This window comes from Doryrhamphus excisus, chromosome 1 (assembly GCF_030265055.1).
Source record: "Doryrhamphus excisus isolate RoL2022-K1 chromosome 1, RoL_Dexc_1.0, whole genome shotgun sequence".
Classification (NCBI taxonomy): Eukaryota; Metazoa; Chordata; class Actinopteri; order Syngnathiformes; family Syngnathidae; genus Doryrhamphus; species Doryrhamphus excisus.
Window position 1 is genome coordinate 16,522,501 of NC_080466.1, and position 21,724 is coordinate 16,544,224.

General features: G+C 40.3%; 2 protein-coding genes across 4 annotated transcripts in view; one reads left to right on the forward strand and one right to left on the reverse strand.

Annotated features, from left to right (window-relative positions):
* Window positions 1–12,324, reverse strand: part of LOC131137740 (metal transporter CNNM1-like) — a 12,834-nt gene extending 510 nt beyond the window's left edge. Inside the window, exons 1-13 of one of the 3 annotated variants that reach the window (XM_058086017.1) lie at window positions 10,881–12,324; window positions 10,366–10,444; window positions 10,149–10,221; window positions 8,492–10,052; window positions 3,645–3,788; window positions 3,419–3,559; window positions 3,177–3,346; window positions 3,017–3,107; window positions 1,317–1,462; window positions 1,010–1,247; window positions 821–922; window positions 569–673; window positions 1–383 (exon numbers count right to left, since the gene is read on the reverse strand). The exon at window positions 1–383 is cut by the window's left edge and continues 510 nt beyond it. In XM_058086017.1, the coding sequence (XP_057942000.1) occupies window positions 310–383; window positions 569–673; window positions 821–922; window positions 1,010–1,247; window positions 1,317–1,462; window positions 3,017–3,107; window positions 3,177–3,346; window positions 3,419–3,559; window positions 3,645–3,788; window positions 8,492–9,905 (2,625 nt within the window). In that variant the 5' untranslated portion in view covers window positions 9,906–10,052; window positions 10,149–10,221; window positions 10,366–10,444; window positions 10,881–12,324 and the 3' untranslated portion in view covers window positions 1–309. The remainder of the gene's footprint in view (window positions 384–568; window positions 674–820; window positions 923–1,009; window positions 1,248–1,316; window positions 1,463–3,016; window positions 3,108–3,176; window positions 3,347–3,418; window positions 3,560–3,644; window positions 3,789–8,491; window positions 10,053–10,148; window positions 10,222–10,365; window positions 10,445–10,880) is intronic. The other 2 variants (XM_058086019.1, XM_058086018.1) reach the window with 2 other exon arrangements.
* hoga1 (4-hydroxy-2-oxoglutarate aldolase 1) lies at window positions 10,856–16,890 on the forward strand. Its single transcript, XM_058086029.1, has 8 exons — window positions 10,856–11,001; window positions 11,075–11,339; window positions 12,030–12,158; window positions 12,228–12,355; window positions 12,435–12,569; window positions 14,591–14,687; window positions 16,255–16,388; window positions 16,470–16,890. The coding sequence occupies exons 2-8, from the start codon at window positions 11,132–11,134 to the stop codon at window positions 16,617–16,619; spliced, it is 981 nt and encodes a 326-aa protein (XP_057942012.1). The 5' UTR covers window positions 10,856–11,001; window positions 11,075–11,131; the 3' UTR covers window positions 16,620–16,890.
* Window positions 16,891–21,724: the final 4,834 nt, after the last annotated feature.

The window sequence follows — 21,724 nt, forward strand, 5'->3', positions numbered from 1 at the left end:
AAACAACCATTCACACTCACATTCATACCTATGGACAATTTGGGAGTCGCCAATTAACCTAGCATGTTTTTGGAATTTCGGAGAAAACCGGAATCCCCGGAGAAAACCCACACATGCACGGGGAGAACATGCAAACTCCACACAGTTGACTTGCTGTGCGGTGTTGACATCTTTGGTGTCGTCCTTCATCCAACCCATAAACGTCTTTACATTCATATTACGTCTCACGTATATATACCATCGTCGTCCTCATGGAGACGTTCATCGTGACGTGTTGTCGCCACCTGGAGGCGCTAGCTGCAGCCGGAGCTAGGTTTGACCTCGTTCTGTCGTGTCGTCCGGCGTTTTGTCACCTTCGCGGGACTTTCGTCTCTTCTTGTTACCTGAGGAGACACGGCAAGGTGAAGCATTGCAGTACCGCTTTACTTCTCAAGAGGCGATGGTGAGCCAATGACGAGTAACAATGAAGTCATGTGACAATTCATGTGACAGTCCTCAACACGGAAAACAACTAATGTGGGATATGAAAGAAAGCATTGAGCGCTTAATGAGGAAGCGTCGGACTGACTGAGTTTGAGGAGGAGTTTCTTTCCCAGCGTGTCCTCCGAGCTGCTCCGAGATATGCTGCTGATGAAAGGAGACGTATCCGTTGCCGTGGAAACGTCGCCAATGTCTGCCCGACACACACAGAGAGAGAAAAAGCCTTGTGAGCGCGTTGACTCTGGAACCTGAAAGCTAATGTTCAAAGTGTGAAAAAAAATAAGATGGAGGTGATGGAGGTCACCATAGCAACCACAGCGAGACGCCGCATCATGATTACCGTCGTCCATCGCTTCCGGCCTGTCTTCTCCGATGTTGGGGATGTCATCCATCCTCAGGAAGACGGAATCGCTCAGACTCCTCTGGCCGTCTGATTTACTCCCTGCAGCGGACGTCACACAGGAAGTCGATTAGTTATCACAGGTAGTTGACAGCACTTCCTGTGGCACTTCCTTCTGGCGGTACTTACGCACGATGCGGTTCCTCTCGTTGAGCAGCGATGTGCTGTGAGGGACGCTGGACTGGTGTCCTCGTGTTTTTGCCGAAGCGGGCCGCCCGATGTCTCTGGGCGGGGGCATGAGGGTGGTGCAGGTGGTGGCGGGCTCCGGCGGCGAGGCCTCCGCAAGATAAGTGTCCGCGTCGGGCGTCTGAGGTGAGCTGTCCATCATGGTGGCGGTCACGGCGTTCTGGTACTGGCTCCTGGTGATCTGTCAGAGCAGGGTATTATGGGTAAGCGGCAGTGTGTATGTTTGGCCAGGCGGCGTCTGATTGGTCACCTTGAGGATCTGCAGGTGCGTCAGCTGTCTGACCGAGTAGTCTGGCAGGTAGACGTTGGGTCCCCCATTCGCTAAGCTGGCGGCAGCCCCGTGCGGTGTAGACTCGGAGCGATCCAAAGCGTTGCTGCGAGATGGCGACCTGGGATCTAAATAGAATAATGTAGCTCAGTGATTCCCAAAGTGTGGGCCGCGGTGGTACTGACGGTGGGCCATGAGAGGTCATTAAAAATATGATAATATAATAATAATTATTTATAATAATATTTAATAATTATTAATTGAATATAATAATAATGATAATAATAATAATTTTAAAAATATGATTATATAATTATTATTTATAATCATATTTAATTATTATTAATTAAATATAATTATAATAATAATAATAATAATAATAATAATAATAATAATAATAATAATAATAATAATAATTATTATTATTATTATTATTATTATTATTATTATTATTATTATTATTATTATCATCATCATTATTATTAACTATTACTAGTATTAGTAATTAGTAACTTACATAATTAATATAAAATATATTATAAATAATATATAAATATGAATAAATATATACATATATAATATTACAAATATTTAATAATTATTAATTACATATAATAATAGTGATAATAATTTAATTAAAAAATATGATATAATTATTATTTATAATCATGATATTTAATTATTAATTAAATATAATAATAATAATAATTATTATTATCATCATCATTATTATTAACAATTACTAGTAGTAGTAATTAGTAACTTAATAATATAACATAATAATTAATATATAAATATAAAATATATTGTAAATAATATCATATAAATATATAAATAATAATAATGGTGGTACTGAAGGTGGGCCATGAGAGGTCATTAAAAATATGATAATATAATAATTATTATTTATAATATTTAATTATTATTAAATATAATAATAATAACAATAATAATAATAATAATTTAATTAAAAAATATGATAATATAATTATCATATCATTATTTATAATAATGATATTTGAGTATTATTATTATCATCATTGTTATTTTTAACTATTATTATTATTAGTAATAATAATACTGTTATATTTATTACAATACATATACATAATATATTATAATAATTATAATAATATCATACCCTCTGCCATCTCTGTGTGGAGTTTGCATGTTCTCCCCGTGCATGCGTGGGTTTTCTCCGGGTACTCCGGTTTCCTCCCACATTCCAAAAACATGCTAGGTTAATTGGCCACTCCAAATTGTCCATAGGTATGAATGTGAGTGTGAATGGTTGTTTGTCTATATGTGCCCTGTGATTGGCTGGCGACCAGTCCAGGGTGTACCCCGCCTTACGCCCGAAGACAGCTGGGATAGGCTCCAGCACCCCCGCGACCCTCGTGAGGAAAAAGCGGTAGAAAATGAATGAATGAATAATAATATCATATAATAAAAATATATTTTTTCAGGGATACATACAAAAAAATATTATTATTATTATTATTAAGTTAAGTGCTCTGAGAACGCAGCATTTCGTCTATGTACTGTTTATACGACAAAAGTGTTGGTAAAGTTTGGGAAGCCCTGGTCTAGTTTATTCCCGTCACTTCCTTTGTCCTTCAACCCCTTCAGGTCCTCCAGGTATTCCTAGGACCTAAAGCCAGAACATGGACGTGGATGTGTACCTGCTGGCATGAGGGCAGGAACCCCAAAGTAAGAAAAAGCTCCGTTGTCAAATTTGAGCGCCTCCTTGCCAAACTCCACCTCCACCCGACCCTGAAAGGAGCAGAACCAGGAAGTACGTGAGTGCCATGAAAGCCTCACGGGGGACATCGGCTCTCCAACCTGCAGCACCAGGATGAAGTAGTCGGCCGGTTTGTTGCGCTGCAGCAGGAAGTGCTGCGACGCCAGCTTGTGCCTCTCGTCGAACTTAAGCTCCTGGACCACACTGGGGTGCTTGATGAGCCTCAGCAGGATCTTCTCCGAGATGTGGGCGGGCTTGAAGGGCTCCACCTCTGGAAGGACAACCAATCAGAGAGATGAAAACAGCTGAACTGTGAAGACGCAGACGTGTGATTGGTGCTCACCTGTGGACAGAAATCGGTGCGTGGCCAGGAGGAGCTGAGGGGACATCTTGACCTTCATCTCGTTCTCGTCCAGCTTAAAGATGGAGAAGTCCTGCTGCTTCCTCTCATGATGAGACACGCGACGCTTGCTGCGGTTGTCGGCTGTCGGCGTACACACATGAAGACACGCAGAAGGATGAGGATGATGATGATGGTGTAAAGGAGTCAGGTGTTTCTGCGGACGCACTGTAGAGGTCGGTCTCGTCCAGGATCTCTGACTTGATGATCTCCTCGATGACGTCCTCCAGCGTGACGATGCCCATCACCTCGTAGAAGGGGTCGCCCTCGCCCTCGTTGTTGACGCGCTGCACGATGGCCAGGTGAGACTTTCCTGACAAACACCACAACATTTCTTGGTTTGGCTTTGCAATAAGGTACAAAGGGATAGAGTGGTTACTGAGGAACTATGAGCACATGCATTTAGTAGTTACATTTACAGTAGTTACTGAAGAACCAATGAAGCACAAACAAGTAGCTACTGAGGAACTAAAGCACACATGTAGAGTACTTACATTTAGAGTAGTTACTGAGGAACTAAGCACATTTATTTAGAGTAGTTACTGAGGTACTAAGCACATTTATTTAGAGTACTTACTGAGGAACTAAGTACATGCATTTAGAGTAGTTACTGAAGAACTAAGCACATACATTTAGAGTTGTTACTGAGGAATGAATGACCTGAGGAATGAAGAGACATGAATTTTTTTTCAGAAGTTATTGAGGAACTAATGAAAAACCAATGAAGAACTAATGAGTAGTTACTGAGGAACTAAGGCACATACATTCAGAGTAGTTACTGATGAACTAATGAGGAACTAATGAGTAGTTACTGAGGTACTATGAGAAACTAATGAGTAGTTACTGAGGTACTAATGAGAAACTAATGCGTAGTTACTGAGGAAATGAGAAACTAATGAGAAACTAATGAGTAGTTACTGAGGAAATAATAAGGAACTAATGAGGAACGAGTAAGTAGTTACTGAGGAAATAATGAGAAACGAGTAAGTAGTTACTGAGGAAATAATGAGAAACTAATGAGTAGTTACTGAGGAACTAATGAGAAACTAATGAGTAGTTACTGAGGTACTAATGAGTAGTTACCGAGGAACTAATGATAAACTAATGAGTAGTTACTGAGGAACTAATGAGAAACTAATGAGTAGTTACTGAGGTACTAATGAGTAGTTACCGAGGAACTAATGATAAACTAACGAGTAGTGACTGAGGTACTAATGATAAACTAATGAGTAATTACTGAGGAACTAATGAGAAACTAATGAGTAGTTACTGAGGAACTAATGAGAAACTAATGAGTAGTTACTGAGGAACTAATGAGAAACTAATGAGAAACTAATGAGTAGTTACTGAGGAACTAATGAGAAACCAATGAGTAGTTACTGAGGAACTTATGAGAAACTAATGAGTAGTTACTGAGGAACTAATGAGAAACTAATGAGTAGTTACTGAGGAACTAATGAGAAACTAATGAGTAGTTACTGAGGAACTAATGAGAAACTAATGAGTAGTTACTGAGGAACTAATGAGAAACTAATGAGAAACTAATGAGTAGTTACTGAGGAACTAATGAGAAACTAATGAGTAGTTACTGAGGAACTAATGAGAAACTAATGAGTAGTTACTGAGGAACTAATGAGAAACTAATGAGAAACTAATGAGTAGTTACTGAGGAACTAATGAGAAACTAATGAGTAGTTACTGAGAAACTAATGAGAAACTAATGAGTAGTTACTGAGGAACTAATGAGAAACTAATGAGAAACTAATGAGAAACTAATGAGTAGTTACTGAGGAACTAATGAGAAATTAATGAGAAACTAATGAGTAGTTACTGAGGAACTAATGAGAAACTAATGAGTAGTTACTGAGGAACTAATGAGAAACTAATGAGTAGTTACTGAGGAACTAATGAGAAACTAATGAGAAACTAATGAGTAGTTACTGAGGAACTTATGAGAAACTAATGAGTAGTTACTGAGGAACTAATGAGAAACTAATGAGTAGTTACTGAGGAACTAATGAGAAACTAATGAGTAGTTACTGAGGAACTAATGAGAAACTAATGAGAAACTAATGAGTAGTTACTGAGGAACTAATGAGAAACTAATGAGTAGTTACTGAGGAACTAATGAGAAACTAATGAGTAGTTACTGAGGAACTAATGAGAAACTAATGAGTAGTTACTGAGGAACTAATGAGAAACTAATGAGTAGTTACTGAGGAACTAATGAGAAACTAATGAGAAACTAATGAGAAACTAATGAGAAACTAATGAGAAACTAATGAGTAGTTACTGAGGAACTAATGAGAAACTAATGAGAAACTAATGAGTAGTTACTGAGGAACTAATGAGAAACTAATGAGTAGTTACTGAGGAACTAATGAGAAACTAATGAGTAGTTACTGAGGAACTAATGAGAAACTAATGAGTAGTTACTGAGGAACTAATGAGAAACTAATGAGAAACTAATGAGAAACTAATGAGAAACTAATGAGAAACTAATGAGTAGTTACTGAGGAACTAATGAGAAACTAATGAGAAACTAATGAGAAACTAATGAGAAACTAATGAGAAACTAATGAGAAACTAATGAGAAACTAATGAGTAGTTACTGAGGAACTAATGAGAAACTAATGAGAAACTAATGAGTAGTTACTGAGGAACTAATGAGAAACTAATGAGTAGTTACTGAGGAACTAATGAGAAACTAATGAGTAGTTACTGAGGAACTAATGAGAAACTAATGAGAAACTAATGAGTAGTTACTGAGGAACTAATGAGAAACTAATGAGTAGTTACTGAGGAACTAATGAGAAACTAATGAGTAGTTACTGAGGAACTAATGAGAAACTAATGAGAAACTAATGAGAAACTAATGAGTAGTTACTGAGGAACTAATGAGGAACTAATGAGTAGAGTACAGCGTAGAAGATCAGAAGGCAAAAAAGGAACACTAACAGATGAAAACCATCGAAGGTGGCAACTTTTTTCCTCGACCACAGCAGCATCGCTATGGTCGATGTCCGTCACGGAGAACGCAGTAGTAAGTAGTAGTAATGAGAGCGTAATGAGAGCATAATGAGATCGATGCTTCTCATTACAAAGGTGAGAGTATTAAAGAGGTGAACTCTATGAAATGTTGCTTCATGTTAGCAATTAGAGTAGTAGCGTGTTGGCTAATAATAATAATACCACCACAGGAGGATATTAGGAGTATTTACTACCAGGACAATAAATTATGAATAAAACATAATAAGGAACACAGTTTAAACTGAAAAAAAACCTGTCAGTGCAGTCCAAGGATATGGGGGGCCCCAATGAGTAAATCCGCCCCTGCATGTGTGTGTGTGTGTGTGTGTGTGTGTGTGTGTGTGTGTGTGTGTGTGTGTGTGTGAAGCATTTTATGTAAATGCTTGATTGATTCAAGGCCTTCAGTGTTTCTAACATACCAACAGTGACTCTTTTCACTTCCATTGGCATCTAGTCAACTTCCTGGATGAGATCCTCTCCTCTTTTTCTCGCTCTCTCTCTTGCTCTCTCTCTCTCTCCCACACACACACACACACACACACACACACGCTTTCATTGAGCTAAGTGGGTCAGCCCACAGCGAGGGAGGGAAAAGCTTTTACGCTTAATGAGCTGATCGTCAACAAACAAAACAGCATTTTGAAAGCATGCTCTGGAGAGCAGCTGACAAGAAAGCAAATCAGAGAAAAGAGTAAAAAAAAAAGAATTCAGCAGGTAAACTCTTCCTAATCCAGCATCATAGCTCGTATCTACACGCTGTTTAGTATTTAAGCACGCCTCTATGAGGACTTGCCGGGAATAGACGTATTCCCGCATAGTTGGAGGCGTGAAGAATGATGACTAAGTCCAAAGCCTTAGTGATTAATTGATGAAGGGATGTGTCCCAATACTTTTGCACATATCCATGCACATTTGAGTGTGTGTGTGTGTGTGTGTGTGTGTGTGTGTGTGTGTGTGTGTGTGTGTGTGTGTGTGATAGAGGGCATGCAGGATTTGATGTCACATGATCCCCCTAAAAGACACAGGAAGTCGTTGAGCATTCCATACAGAAGTCTGTTTAAAAAGTAGTAATTTAAGGTGCTTGTATTTCCAGGAAAGCCATCAAGTCACCGTTTAAAGTTATTGTTTTAAGATATATGTTTCATAATAGTGATTCATAAAATGACCAGAATGAAAGCAAACGTTCGTTGACACAGAAACAAAACAACAACAACATGGTGTCGTTGCCGAGACGGCAGGCAGACACAATCAATGAATACTTCAATGACTTCCTGCATCAAGACACATAAAGCCTTCAAACAGCCGCATAGCACATATGAGGTGGTCCTGTTAGCGCCACGTCGTCATGACAACCTCACCCTCTCCTCCCCGAACCAAGGTGCCCTCTCCATCCTCCTCTTTTGCTGTCTTCCTAAATCTCGCTTGTTAAATATGAAAAAGTGCTGACAAAGCAGGAAGGCGTGGCGCACCACGGGAGCCTCTGATTGGCCGATAAGCTCCCTCACCCCCTCGCCTAACTTCATCTCACCCGCGAGACTGCAGCATCCTGCAAATCTTCACTGTGATACTTTGTTGTATGCGGCTGCACAGTTTAATAACATTATATATCATATTTTATTAATATTCTTAAGCGTGCAAGCAGGCTAACAGCTGGTTAGCCAAAGTTAGCATTCACGCTCTTCATCGCCATAAAATGACACATTTTGAAGTTTGTTGGTGTTTTTTGTTGTTTTTTTTTTTTACTGCTGATGCTGTTTTACTGTTTGTGTTCAGGCCCGGTTGCCATGGTTACGATGACATGACATACGCCGGGTCTACTTGGTATTTGGTCCTGCGGTTACTTAATAGACGTCATGTGTTGCTTACACGTGTTGGTATGCCTCACTTCCTGACACTTTGGGTTACATTAGCATGGTATCTGGGGCTTGCTATGATATGCTGTGATACACGCAGACGAGTGCCAAAGTGTCAAAGAGCACGTCTGACCTTTCTTGAACTCCTCCAGCATGGCGTCCAGCTTGGTGTCGCTGAAGACGCAGTGCAGCGGGTGCTTGTAGAACTGCGTGATGGTCTTGAGCGGCGTGCAGTCGTCCGGGTCCACCAGGGCCAAGTCCTTAACGAAGAGGATGTCCACAATGTTGGAACGCTCGTCCTCGTAGACGGGGATGCGCGTGTATCCGCTCTCCATCACCTCCGTCATAGTGTTGAAGTCCAGCAGGGCGTCCCTGGCTAGCATGAAGCAGTCGCCCAACGGGGTCAAGACGTCCTCCACCGTCTTGCTGCGCAGCTCCAGAGCGCCTTGAATGATGTTGAGCTCTTCCTTGACCAGGTCGTGGTAAGGGTCGGTGACACGCAGCATCTCCAGCAGCTTCTCCCGGGTGTAGAAGTTGGAGATCTCCTGGTTGAGGATGAGGTCCAGCAGTTTGCTGATGGGGTAGGAGATAGGAAAGGAGAGCACCATGAGGAGCCGAGTCACCCAGATGGTCCTGGAGGCTATAGCCAGGCCGTGCCGGGACGCCACGGAGTGCGGGAGTATCTCCCCGATGAAGAAGATGCCCAGCGCGCAGATGGCGGTGGAGATCCACGTCATGCCCAGGATCTGACACATCCACACGGCCAGCGAGGCGTTAATGAGCGCGGTGCCCAGGAGCAGCGTGCACAGAACGTAGTTGCCGTGCCGGCGCACCGACTCGATCTTCCTCGCGAACTTCTGCTCCGTGGCGGTTCCGCTGTTCTGCAGAACCTGCAGCTCCACCGGGTCCAGCGCCAGCAGGCTCAAGTTGAGCCCGCTGAAGAGCGCCGAGAGGCCGAGTAGCAGCACGGACACCAGAACCTGCAGCCACAGTTCCGGAGCCGCCGAACGCTCCACCACGGCCACCCAGAAGTCCCGAGTCCGGTAGTGTTCCCACTTGGACCCGTCGAAGGCGCACATGGAGTAGTACTTGATCTTCTCCCCTCGCCGCAGCTCCTTGGCTAGGAGCTCCACCAGCACCGAGTTCTGGCTGGACTCCGACTTGAAGGAGCCCAGGATCATGATATCGGACGTGGACCCGTCCGTGCACGTGTTCCTCTTGGGCCGAGCCTGGCCCTCCCGGCCAGGAGCCGGTTCCTCGATGAAGGCGATCCAGGGCGCGGCGTTGTTGGTGCGAGTGGCCGCCGTCCGGTTGAGCCTCTGCGAGGAGGAGTAGTAGTACACCCGCAGCATGAAGCGGGTCCCCTCGGTGGCCTTCAGCACCCCGTCCTCCACGGACAGCTCCGCCCCGGTCTCCTCCGGACGGAAGCCGAGTAAGGCGAGCGCTGGGCCGGGGAGGAGCAGAAGCCTGGCGGCCAGGGAGAGCAGCAGGAACCTGGATGGAGACAAGACGATGAAGAGGAAGGAGGCGCCGTATTCCACAGACATGATGGGCTCTCAGTCCGGGACTCCTCCGTCACGTGCTGCTGCCTGGTTCCGGTCCATGTGGAGGAAGAGATTCTGCTGCTGCTGCGTTCAGGGCTTCTGCACTGTGACGTCACTGCTTGCTAATTATAGAACATGAAGTCAGCTCCACTGCGGTGAAGAAACAGTATTTCTTATGTTAATGTAATGACATAGAAGCATAATTGACTCATTTTCTTATCTTCGTCAAGCTGAAACTACACTGACCTGAATAAGTAAATACCGTAGCTAAAGAACTACAAACATGGCTTCTCAGTCTACAACTGTGACAGTCGAAGTCCTGTAAAAGACTAATATATTAATATAATATGTCAAATATACCAATGTACATTGCTTGACTTTGAATAATGACGATGATGTCAAACTTATGAACTTTCAAAGCATAATGACGATGATAAAGTGAAAGATGTGATGCACGCCTTACCACAAGATGGCGGCAACGTCAAGGCTAATGGAGAACTGGGAGAGTGTCTTCATCACCTCGTTTGATCGTCTTATTTCCCCTTTAAAATGACATTTTATAAGCTTTCATCTGTATCGTATGATATGTTACCTAATTTGAAATGTGATGCGTATGTTTTCGTTTGTGCTGTTTCAGGCATAAACATCGATAGGCGCCACATCGAGCGCTGAGTGATAGTCAACGTCGCCGCCATATTGAATGTGCCAGGTCTGTAAATGAATACAAGTGAATGTACCTACTTTCATAAATCGCCTTTCTATAAAGAAGTGTAAGTTAATGCTTCTCCTTTATTAAAAAAAAAAGACAAGCTAAAATGCATAGTTTTTTGAAGTTATAAACAAGAGGAATTAGTTTACATTTTCATTGTAGAAAGGCGTTTTATGACGTTTAAGTACATTCACTTGTATTCATTTCCAGAGCAGACTTGACCCATCCAATATGGCGGCGATGTTGACGTATGACAGCAGTGGACGAACCCAGTCGATGCGGCGTCCATCTATGTCTGTGGTTTCCGGGTTTGCAAGGAGTCCAAACTGCCACAAGAGGACGCGCGAGTCCTAACAATACGTGTCACGTGGTCTGACAATGAGCGTTACGGTAGGTAAACGAAAGTCAAACATTTGACAACAACTGAGCAGAACCAACAGAACTTCCGTCAATATTTAACCAGGCAGCTCAAAGTCCAGTCAGTCCGGTTGGCTGGGTCAGTTCAGAGTAGAACCACGTCATGTTGAGGTCCACGACCTGGACGAGAACGGCCCACTGGGTCAGAACCTGGAGTCGCCGAAACCGGAGCCACGAAGCTGCAGCGGCTGCCCGGCTGGACCTGAGTGGGATCTACCCGCCCATTGCAACCCCCTTCACCCCCCAGGAGGACGTGGACTACAACAAGTTGGACCAGAACCTTCACAAGTACGCACAGATACCATTTAAAGGTAAATGTAGCAACATTTCGTCATAGTAATATAAAAAAACAACATTCGTCACTTCCTTAGTTATTAACCTCGGTAGAGTGGAAAGTCAAAGATAAAAATGACCGGAAAGCGCCACCTGTTAACCGGAAATGTCACTTAACTTCCGGTTCTTAAAAAAAAAAGCACGTATTTGCCTCGGACACAAACAATGCCGGTCCAAACAAATGTAGTTAACGTAGATAAAAGTTAAAGACACGCTATGTTAATTTTATAATATAATTATTAGATAATATATTATAATATATTAATGTAAACATACTTTATTTTAACCAATATAGTATGAAACTCTGACCAAAATCAGTCAGTAGAAGAGCTCATGCTAAATTGTATCACTGCTTTACAGCGTTTATTCATTAAAAGATAGCACATAATAATAATAAATTTCATTTGAAATGTTTTTCAACTTTAATAAATATTGTTAAATCGGGTTCACAGATCAACAGGCGGGCGGTTGTCGACCTCCGGTGTTGAGTTGGTGCTACTGCACAAATCTTTCTGGAACCCAATCAAGGACTATAGAGCCTGGAACTTTGATATAAATATTTGACAAGTAGCTCTGACCTGTCACATAACCAATTAATAATAAAAAAAATAATAAAAATTAAATAAAAATAAATAAAAAAAATTTAAAAAGCATCTGTTTGTTTGCAGGTCTGGTGGTCCAGGGCTCCAATGGCGAGTACCCTTACCTGATGGAGGACGAGCGTGTGGAGGTGGTGAGGAGGGTGAGACGCTTGCTGCCTGCTGACAAACTGGTCATGGCTGGATCAGGCTGTGAATGTAAGTTATGGTGTGTGTGTGTGTGTGTGTGTGTGTGTGTGTGTTATTGCTCTTTGTGATGTTATTCAGCCAGCAGAGCCACGCTGCAACTGACGGAAAAGATGGCGGCGGCCGGAGCTGATGCCGTCCTGGTGGTCACGCCGTGCTTCTACAAAGGCAAGATGGACAGCCGCGCCCTCGTAGAACACTTCACAAAGGTCTCACTAAAGGTTTAAAAAAAAAATCGGAAAAGTATCGGTTATAACCGCATAAATGTGCCTTTGTCTCCCCCTGCAGGTGGCAGACAGCAGTGCGGTGCCTGTGGTTCTGTACAGCGTCCCGGCCAACACGGGCCTGGAGCTGCCTCTGGATGCGGTGGTTCGTCTGTCGCAACATCCTAACATCGCTGGACTCAAAGACAGCGGAGGAGATGTGAGAAGCACTTCCTTTATTCGTAATGAGGGATGCTTTCGTGATGACGTCCCTCAGTTTGACCACAAGGGGGCGTGTTTGGCTTCAAGATACAAACTAATTCAACAGCCCGGAATGAGAAACATTTTATCCAACAAAGAAAAACTGTTTTTTTTAAAAGATATTTTCAGTCATATTGACATCAGTGTACATATCAGCAGTCAATACATAAAACAATCATAAATATGGCATCCAGGGAATTTGTTACCGGAAGGTGAAAGCAAGAGGAAAAAGTTTGACTATGCAGCAAATAAAGTGAAAGAAATGAAAAGTGAGCTCAGTGCTGTGTTTGCAGCTGCAGGGAAAAGACACGCACGCCGGCTGTGTGGGAAGTGTCTGCAAAAACTTGAGCATGGATTTGTGATTTGGGAGACGTCGGGTGTCGTGGGCGGGGGAGGGGTCAAGCGCATGGCGGCAGTCTCCTCGTGGGCGACGAGACAAAGGGTGAAAGGTTGGCTGGCGGGAGGCAGACAGCTTGAGGGAGGACTTTTCATTCTGACGGCTTTTTGTCCCGCTTTAGTGTCTCTCTGCATGCTAGTTTTTACTCTTAGTAAATTATCATTAGGGCTGCACGATAACGACCAAGCGATCATCATCATCGGATCGATATGATGTCATCCCGATGAACCCGATAACACTACAAATTGTTTCCATAACTGATAATAAAAAAATCAAAAATATATAATTAATTAAATAATACCAATTAAGAATTTTTAACTATAATAATTAACTAATCAAATTATTAATATTAATTATATTATTAATTAATAATTCATTTATATTAATATATTATGAATATTAATAATTAATAAATAATATAACATATTAACGTAAATATTAATAATTAATAAATAATAATTAAAAACACCTGATAACACTACAAATTGTTTCTATAACTGATAATAAAAATTAAAAATATATAATTAATTAAATAATAATAATTAATAAATTTGAATAATAATTATTATTAAGTAATTACATTATTAATATTAATTGTATTAATATTAATTAATAATTAACCTATTAACCTATGACCTCCATAGCTCACATCAGCTGCTCGGAACATGTGCCCGAATAAAGTGCACCATACTGGGCCACGCCAGGTGGCTCCTCCTGCTCTATACTCCGGTTCTCCTGACCTCCATAGCTCACACCAGCTGCTCAAAACATGTGCCCGAATACAGTGCACTTTGCTGGGCCACGGCAGGTGGCTCCTCCTGCTCTATAGTCCGGTTCTCCTGACCTCCATAGCTCACACCAGCTGCTTGGTACATGTGCCCAAATACAGTGCACCTTGCTGGGCCACGCCAGGTGGCTCCCTCTGCTCTACTCTGGTTGTCCTGATCAACAGGTACAATTGGTCAAATCCTAATTGATTGGTATCGGTACAATATCAGTTTTGAGAAGCTTGAGAAGTGGGCGGAGAAAGTTTGACTGCACCGTGTATGGACTTAGCCTTAATGCTATTCCAACATTGGTTGTGTATATGCGATGTTGTGCAACATACATGTTGATAAACTAGCATGAGGTCATACTATGTATGAGGAGGACTTTTCCCATTTAGGAGGATGTGATGTGGACTCTAGTGAGACGAGAGGAGAAAATAGTATTCACAGTGTTTGATGTGACAGAGTGATCAATCACTGACAGATTGACAGTCACAGGTTAAAAATAGACGCGTGGGAGGCGGAGCCTTCTGTTCCCTGCGGAGTTTGAGCTCAACGCTTGTCAGACGCTGCCTTTGAACGCCTCACTTTTGTTGCTTTCAGGTGACAAAAAAGAGAAGCAAAAACCAAAACAAGGAGCTCATGAAATTATTCATGAACCTTCCTCGTGTTTGATGTCCATTCCTCTTCCTCTTCCTCACGTTTGATGCGTGTAAAGATCCTCCAAAAAGTCAGCGCTTTGCATTTGTTTATGTTGACGTGTTAGCTTTGTGGCGCCCTCCGGTGACCGCGTTTGTCCTTCTTCCTGTCATTCAGATCTCTCGCATCGGCCTGATCGTCCACAAAACCAAGTCGCAGGACTTCCAGGTGTTGGCGGGCTCGGCGGGCTTTCTTATGGCGGCTTATTGTGTCGGTAAGGTCAAGGGGCGGGGCTATATTGGTCCGCACACATAGGCAAAAATGCATACATTGTACAATAATAATGTTTCCTTTATGTATTTTTAATATATGTAATAAATTATTAATTTTAGTACATTTGTCAAATATATCATAAATGTATGGCAATAATGTTGTAAATTTATTTAAAGTTTTATAATTCCGAAAAGTCATAATATGGCGAAAATAAAGTCCGAATATTACGAGAAAGTTCTATAGTTATGAGAAAAAAAGTCGTAATATTATGAGAATAAAGTCGTAAATTTAAGAATAAAGTTGCACATTTATGAGAAAAATATCGTAATATTACGACATCATTCTTGTAACATTATGACCTGAATAAAGTGGTACATTTATGAGAAAAAGTAAAACTTTTCGCAATAACGTTTACGAGAAAAAAAACAGTAATATTATGAGAATAAAGTCGTAAAATTATGAGAATAAAGTCTTAAAATATTACTACTTTATTCTTGTAATATTATGAGAATAAAGTCGTAAAATATTACAACTTTACTCTTGTAATATTGAGAATAAAGTCATAAAATATTACCACTTTACTCTTGTAATACTATGAGAATAAAGTCGTAAAATATTACAACTTTACTCTTGTACTACTATGAGAATAAAGTCGTAAAATATTACAACTTTACTCTTGTAATACTATAAGAATAAAGTCGTAAAATATTACAACTTTACTCTTGTAATATTATGAGAATAAAGTCGTAAAATATTACAACTTTACTCTTGTAATACTATAAGAATAAAGTTGTAAAATATTACAACTTTACTCTTGTAATACTATGAGAATAAAGTCGTAAAATATTACAACTTTACTCTTGTAATATTATGAGAATAAAGCTGTAAAATATTGAAAATTTACTCTTGTAATACTATGAGAATAAAGTCGTAAAATATTACAACTTTACTCTTGTAATACTATGAGAATAAAGTCGTAAAATATTACAACTTTACTCTTGTAATATTATGAGAATAAAGTCGTAAAATATTACAACTTTCCTTTTGTATTATTATGAGAAAAAAGTTGTAAAATATTACAACTTTACTCTTGTAATATTATGAGAATAAAGTCGTAAAATATTACAACTTTACTCTTGTAATACTATAAGAATAAAGTTGTAAAATATTACAACTTTACTCTTGTAATACTATGAGAATAAAGTCGTAAAATATTACAACTTTACTCTTGTAATATTATGAGAATAAAGCTGTAAAATATTGAAAATTTACTCTTGTAATACTATGAGAATAAAGTCGTAAAATATTACAACTTTACTCTTGTAATACTATGAGAATAAAGTCGTAAAATATTACAACTTTACTCTTGTAATATTATGAGAATAAAGTCGTAAAATATTACAACTTTCCTTTTGTAATATTATGAGAAAAAAGTTGTAAAATATTACAACTTTACTCTTGTAATATTATGAGAATAAAGTCAAAAATATATGAGAAAAAAGTTGTGCACATTTTATTGCTATATCTTCCATTTCCGTCCTTCCTAACACAAACTGCCGGCTTGCCAGGAGCGGTGGGCGGAGTCTGTGCGCTCGCCAACGTGCTGGGTCGGCAGCTGTGCGATTTGGAGCGTCTATGCAAGTCTGGTCGCTGGGACGAAGCCAGAGAACTGCAGCAGCGCCTCATCGAGCCCAACGCTGCCGTGAGTGACGGCAACGGCCCGTGACTGTCACCGAAATAACACACCACTGATTGGTTAATTGCAGCGTCGGTGTGTCGCCAGGTAACCAGGAAGTTTGGAGTTCCCGCCCTCAAGCAGGCCATGGAGTGGTTCGGGTTCCACGGCGGCGCATGCCGATCGCCTCTTCTACCTCTGGACCAGAACCAGACGGAGCAGCTGAGGCGGGACTTCTCGTCCAATGGATGGATGTGATCATGTGACAGACATTTGACACCATAGTCTTTTTATCGAGTAGAATCATTTGTAAACACCACATGTCATCACACCGGAACCATGTGATTCCTCCCGGCCAATCAGTGAAGAGTAGTGTTATCAATGACAAGGAATGTCTGAAAATGAGTTGAAGGTGAACTTGTTTGAAGTTGATCGTGTTTTTAAAATGTGGCGTGCCTCTAAAGAAATATTAAAAAACAAACACGTTAAGCTGCTGACGTGTGATCTGATGAATAAAGTCACAACTCTACAGGTGCTATTATTGTCATCATTATTAATAATAGTAGACTTTAATGACAATAATGTATTTTTTATAAGACAAAACAGGCTAACTTTTTGACTTGTTGCTTCATAGCGACTCACGGGGGCGACACTTTCCATAGCTCAATGTCACCCACCGAGTCATTAAAAACCTGAAACATTCACAGCGCTTCAAAGTATGGCTCGGGGGCCGTTTGTGGCCCGTGGCACATTCTAAAAATAGAATTTAAATCAGAAGTTATAAGAAAAAAGTCTAAATATTAAGATTAAAAAATTGTAATTAATAAAAAAAATTTAACATTGTGAGGAAACATAACATCACGTTAGTGTAATGTAAACATTATTATTGTCGTATTACAAGAAATAAAACAAAAATGAATGAAGTCAAAATATTCAAACCCCCCCAAAAAATCTTAATCTAACAAGAAAAAAGCCACAATTTTGTGATAAATAAAATGTCCTTTTAGCAGCGTAGAGTAGAACTATTAAAGACATTTTTTGTTGTATTTTAAAGTCGTAATAAGGGGGGAAAATCAATACAAATTGATATTGATATTTTGAGAATTTATCTTTGTTAATACCTAGCCCTATTTTGAGTGTTAAGTTGCTGTGTGATGAATTTAGTGTTTCAGTTGTTATATTCTTATATATATATATATATATATATATATATATATATATATATATATATATATATATATATATATATATATATATATATATATATTTATTTATTTATTGACCTCCTGTCCTGTCCTGCTATCCCTTGATAGCTCATGATTGGCTCCTGCCAAAAAAAGAGATACTGTACAAATCCAGTCTCTCTCAATAAGAACGATATGCTTGTTTTTCATATTGTGCTTAAAAGACTAAAAGACACATTGATATTTTGAGAATTTGTCTTTGTTAATGCCTAGCCCTATTTTGAGTGTTAAGTTGCTGTGTGATGAATTTAGTGTTTCAGTTGTTATATTATATATATATATATATATATATATATATATATATATATATATATATATATATATATATATATATATATATATATATATATATATATATATATATATATATATATATATATATATATATATATATATATATATATATATATATATATATATATATATATATATATATGTATGTGTGTGTGTGTGTGTGTGTGTGTGTTGACCTCCTGCGATTCCCAGCGGATTGTGAGTGATTGGCTCCTGCCAAAAAAAGAGCTCCCGTTTCCTCACTGACTCAAGCGGCACCGTATCTAAAGTAAGTAAAGTATCAATTCTGAAACAAAGGCAAGATTAAAACGAGATTAGAATTTAGCCATAAACGAACCACACTGCTGTCTCAGCTGCAGGATTCTTAGAAAAAGCTTAACAAAACGGAAATGACGGTATATATGTCACATGTTAGCACATCTACACGTGTTGCTTTCATGAATACCAAAGTGACATATTTCCTAAGTGGCCCCCACATGCATTACCTCCACCAAAGATGGATCATCTCAGTGAGCATTTTCTCTTCTTTTGTCAGTAAAGAAGGAATGTTCCTGATCAATTTCAGATCCAAAAGACAATCATTTGCCTTGGTGGAGGTCAGTGGAGCTCTGCGTAGTTGTTGATGGATCCAGATGGAGATTTCTGGATATTTGTTCACCTTTACGGACAAACAAAAACACAACACTCGTGCGCTATTAATATTCTTTCAAATATTCTGTGGAGAACTTCTGAGCTAAAGCGCCTCTCGGTGCGGATGAGAAGCTTGTGGAATGACGTAGAAGAAGATGAAAGTGAGGAATGATTCTTTGCTAATGTTGAATATGGAAATGACGCTCTTCATCCCCCCACATTCCTCCTTGCCGGTATTTACACATGCACCTCCATCATGGCCTGCAGTGTGTGTGTGTGTGTGTGTGTGTGTGTGTGTGTGCTATTAAAATAAAACCATCAAATCAAAGGGTGCTGCTGCACTCAAGCGGCGCCACAGAGCCCGAGGGGGAAGTCTACACGGAACAATATAACAAGAGGAATTCCAAAATAAAACCCAATTTAAAAAAATGTAAAATGTAAAAATGGAAAAAATATTCATTGGGTTGCCATTTGAAGTCCTGTTTTTTGGTTGCCGTGGTGACAGTAACACAAAGATGGAACCGCTAAGAAAGAGGAGGGGGGGGGGGGTTGATTAAGAAACGTTCATGCTGGCTAGTTCCTAAAAACAGCAGGGAGCTCCTGTCACGCGGAGGATCTTTGATTTTTTCCTAATAAAACACCACTATAAGTCCTGAACAACAGCCAAGCACTCCTGCCGTATAGAGGATCTTTGAACAGCATTTTGGCAGCAGCTTCCAAAAAACAGCTCCTGATATATAGAGGATCTTTGTTTAATGTTTTTGTAGTCAGTCCTTAAAAATAGTAGAGGGCACCTGCCAAATAGAGGATCTTTGTTAAGTATTTTTGCAACAGATTCCTAAAAACAGCAAAGTACTCCTGATAGAGGATCTTTGTTAGGTGTTTTTGGAGTCAGTCCTTAAAAACAGTAGAGGGCACCTGCCAAATAGAGGATCTTTGTTAAGTATTTTTGCAACATATTCCTAAAAACAGCAAAGCACTCCTGATAGAGGATCTTTGGTTAATGTTTTTGTAGTCAGTCCTTAAAAACAGTGCAGGGCACCTGCCAAATAGAAGATCTTTGTTAAGTATTTTTGCAACAGATTCCTAAAAACAGCAAAGTATTCCTAATAGAGGATCTTTGGTTAATTTTTTCGTAGTCAGTCCTTAAAAACAGTAGAGGGCACCTGCCAAATAGAGGATCTTTGTTAAGTATTTTTGCAACAGATTCCTAAAAACAGCAAAGCACTCCTGATAGAGGATCTTTGGTTAATGTTTTTGTAGTCAGTCCTTAAAAACAGTACAGGGCACTTGCCAAATAGAAGATCTTTGTTAAGTATTTTTGCAACAGATTCCTAAAAACAGCAAAGTACTCCTAATAGAGGATCTTTGGTTATTTTTTTCGTAGTCAGTCCTTAAAAACAGTAGAGGGCACCTGCCAAATAGAAGATCTTTGTTAAGTATTTTTGCAACAAATTCCTAAAAACAGCAAAGCACTCCTAATAGAGGATCTTTGGTTAATGTTTTTGTAGCCAGTCCTTAAAAACAGTGCAGGGCACCTGCCAAATAGAAGATCTTTGTTAAGTATTTTTGCAACAGATTCATAAAAACAGCAAAGCACTCCTAATAGAGGATCTTTGGTTAATGTTTTGTTTTTATAGTAAGTCCTTAAAAACAGTAGAAGGCACCTGCCATGTAGAGGATCTTTGTTAAGTGTTTTTGCAGCAGATTCTTAATATCAGTAGAGCGTTCCTGTTATATAGATGATCTTTGACCAGTGCTTCTGTTGTAAATCCAGCAGCTTCCTAAAAACAACAACACGTTCCCGATATAGAGAGAATATTTGGCTCGTGTTTTTGCAGTATGTCTTTAAAGTCCTTAAATCTTTTTGCAGCAGAGTTCCAAAAACAGCAGCGCACTCCTAACACGTAGAGGATCTTTGGCTAGTGTTTTTGCCCTATGTACTTTAACAGAGCAGTTTGCCTCTGTACATTGAGGATCGTTATCCAGTGTTTTTGCAGCCATTTCCTAAAATCAGCAAAGTCTCTTGTTGTATAGAGGATCGTTGACTAATATTTCTGGAGTTCTTAAAATGAGCAGGGCATTGCTGCCATGTAGAGAGGATCTTTGATTAGCATTTTTTGTAGCAAATTCCTAAGAACAGCAGGGTACTCCTGGTAAATACAGGATCTTTGACTTGTGTTTGCAGTAGATCCCTAAAAACTAAGTACACAATTTGAATAGTTTCTTGATTTAGAAGACGAAAGAAGCACAGTGAGGCAGACCTTCATTAACATCTGACATGAATGAGGAAGACCTGCTGAAATGTGTATGACAGCTCTGATATATGCTATATGATAGCATATATATATGGTCATATGTGAGTATCTACCGGTATATGTAATATACATGATGATGCCCCTCCTCCATGTTGTGCACAAACTCCCAAATGTCCTGTTGTGCACGGTGGGAACCAAAGCAATTAGATGCACATGCAGGCTGTGTGTGTGTGTGTGTGTGTGTCTGTCATTGTGCTGTTGCAGGTTTCTCATCAGCATGCGCACGTGCACGTCCTCTCCAAACATGGAAGGAGAGGGGGAAAAAAAAGGAGCTTTTGGGAGGCTTCCCTGATAAGACGACACAAAGGCCTCCTGTCGCTCTTTGAGGAAGATGAAGAAAAAAAAAGGAAACGTGAGCTTCATCCCTGCGGAGACGTCTTCACAAAATGAACGTTTACCAAAAGCAGAAAGAGTTGAGTAGGATTACACACACACACACACACACACACACACACACACACACACACACTGCATGGAGGAGGAGGAGGATGAGGATGAAGATGATGCGCAGATCATATTTAAACACTCGCCATGGCAACAGGCTCCGTGATGAGGCTAAACTGCCGCCGCACTTGGGATTGAGATGATACAAATTAAGGCAACTCTGGACAGTTGCCAGGGAAACGCAATGTGCGTGGGGGTTAAAGTCCAACCTAAACACACCTTAAAGCTATTTTAGTGACAGCGCGATGGGGGAGGGCGAAAGGGGTGGAGGTGGTGGGGCGGGAGGGGGGGGGGGGGGGGGGGGCTGACAGCACAGCTCCACAAATCATCACTATGGAAGCCACACTTCAAAATCCCTCCGTGTGCCTTCTGTTCTATGTGCATGTGTGTGTGTGTCATTGTTGAGAGGACCCCCCCCCCCCCCCCCCCCACA

What these genes read in the sequence shown, in the direction of transcription:
- hoga1 (XM_058086029.1), top strand. Translation starts at nt 11,132, where the DNA reads ATGTTGAGGTCCACGACCTGGACGAGAACGGCCCACTGGGTCAGAACC. An exon ending in TCGTAGAACACTTCACAAAG is followed by an intron (nt 12,356 to 12,434) that starts GTCTCACTAAAG and finishes CTCCCCCTGCAG; the next exon opens with GTGGCAGACAGCAGTGCGGT. An exon ending in TATGGCGGCTTATTGTGTCG is followed by an intron (nt 14,688 to 16,254) that starts GTAAGGTCAAGG and finishes CCGGCTTGCCAG; the next exon opens with GAGCGGTGGGCGGAGTCTGT.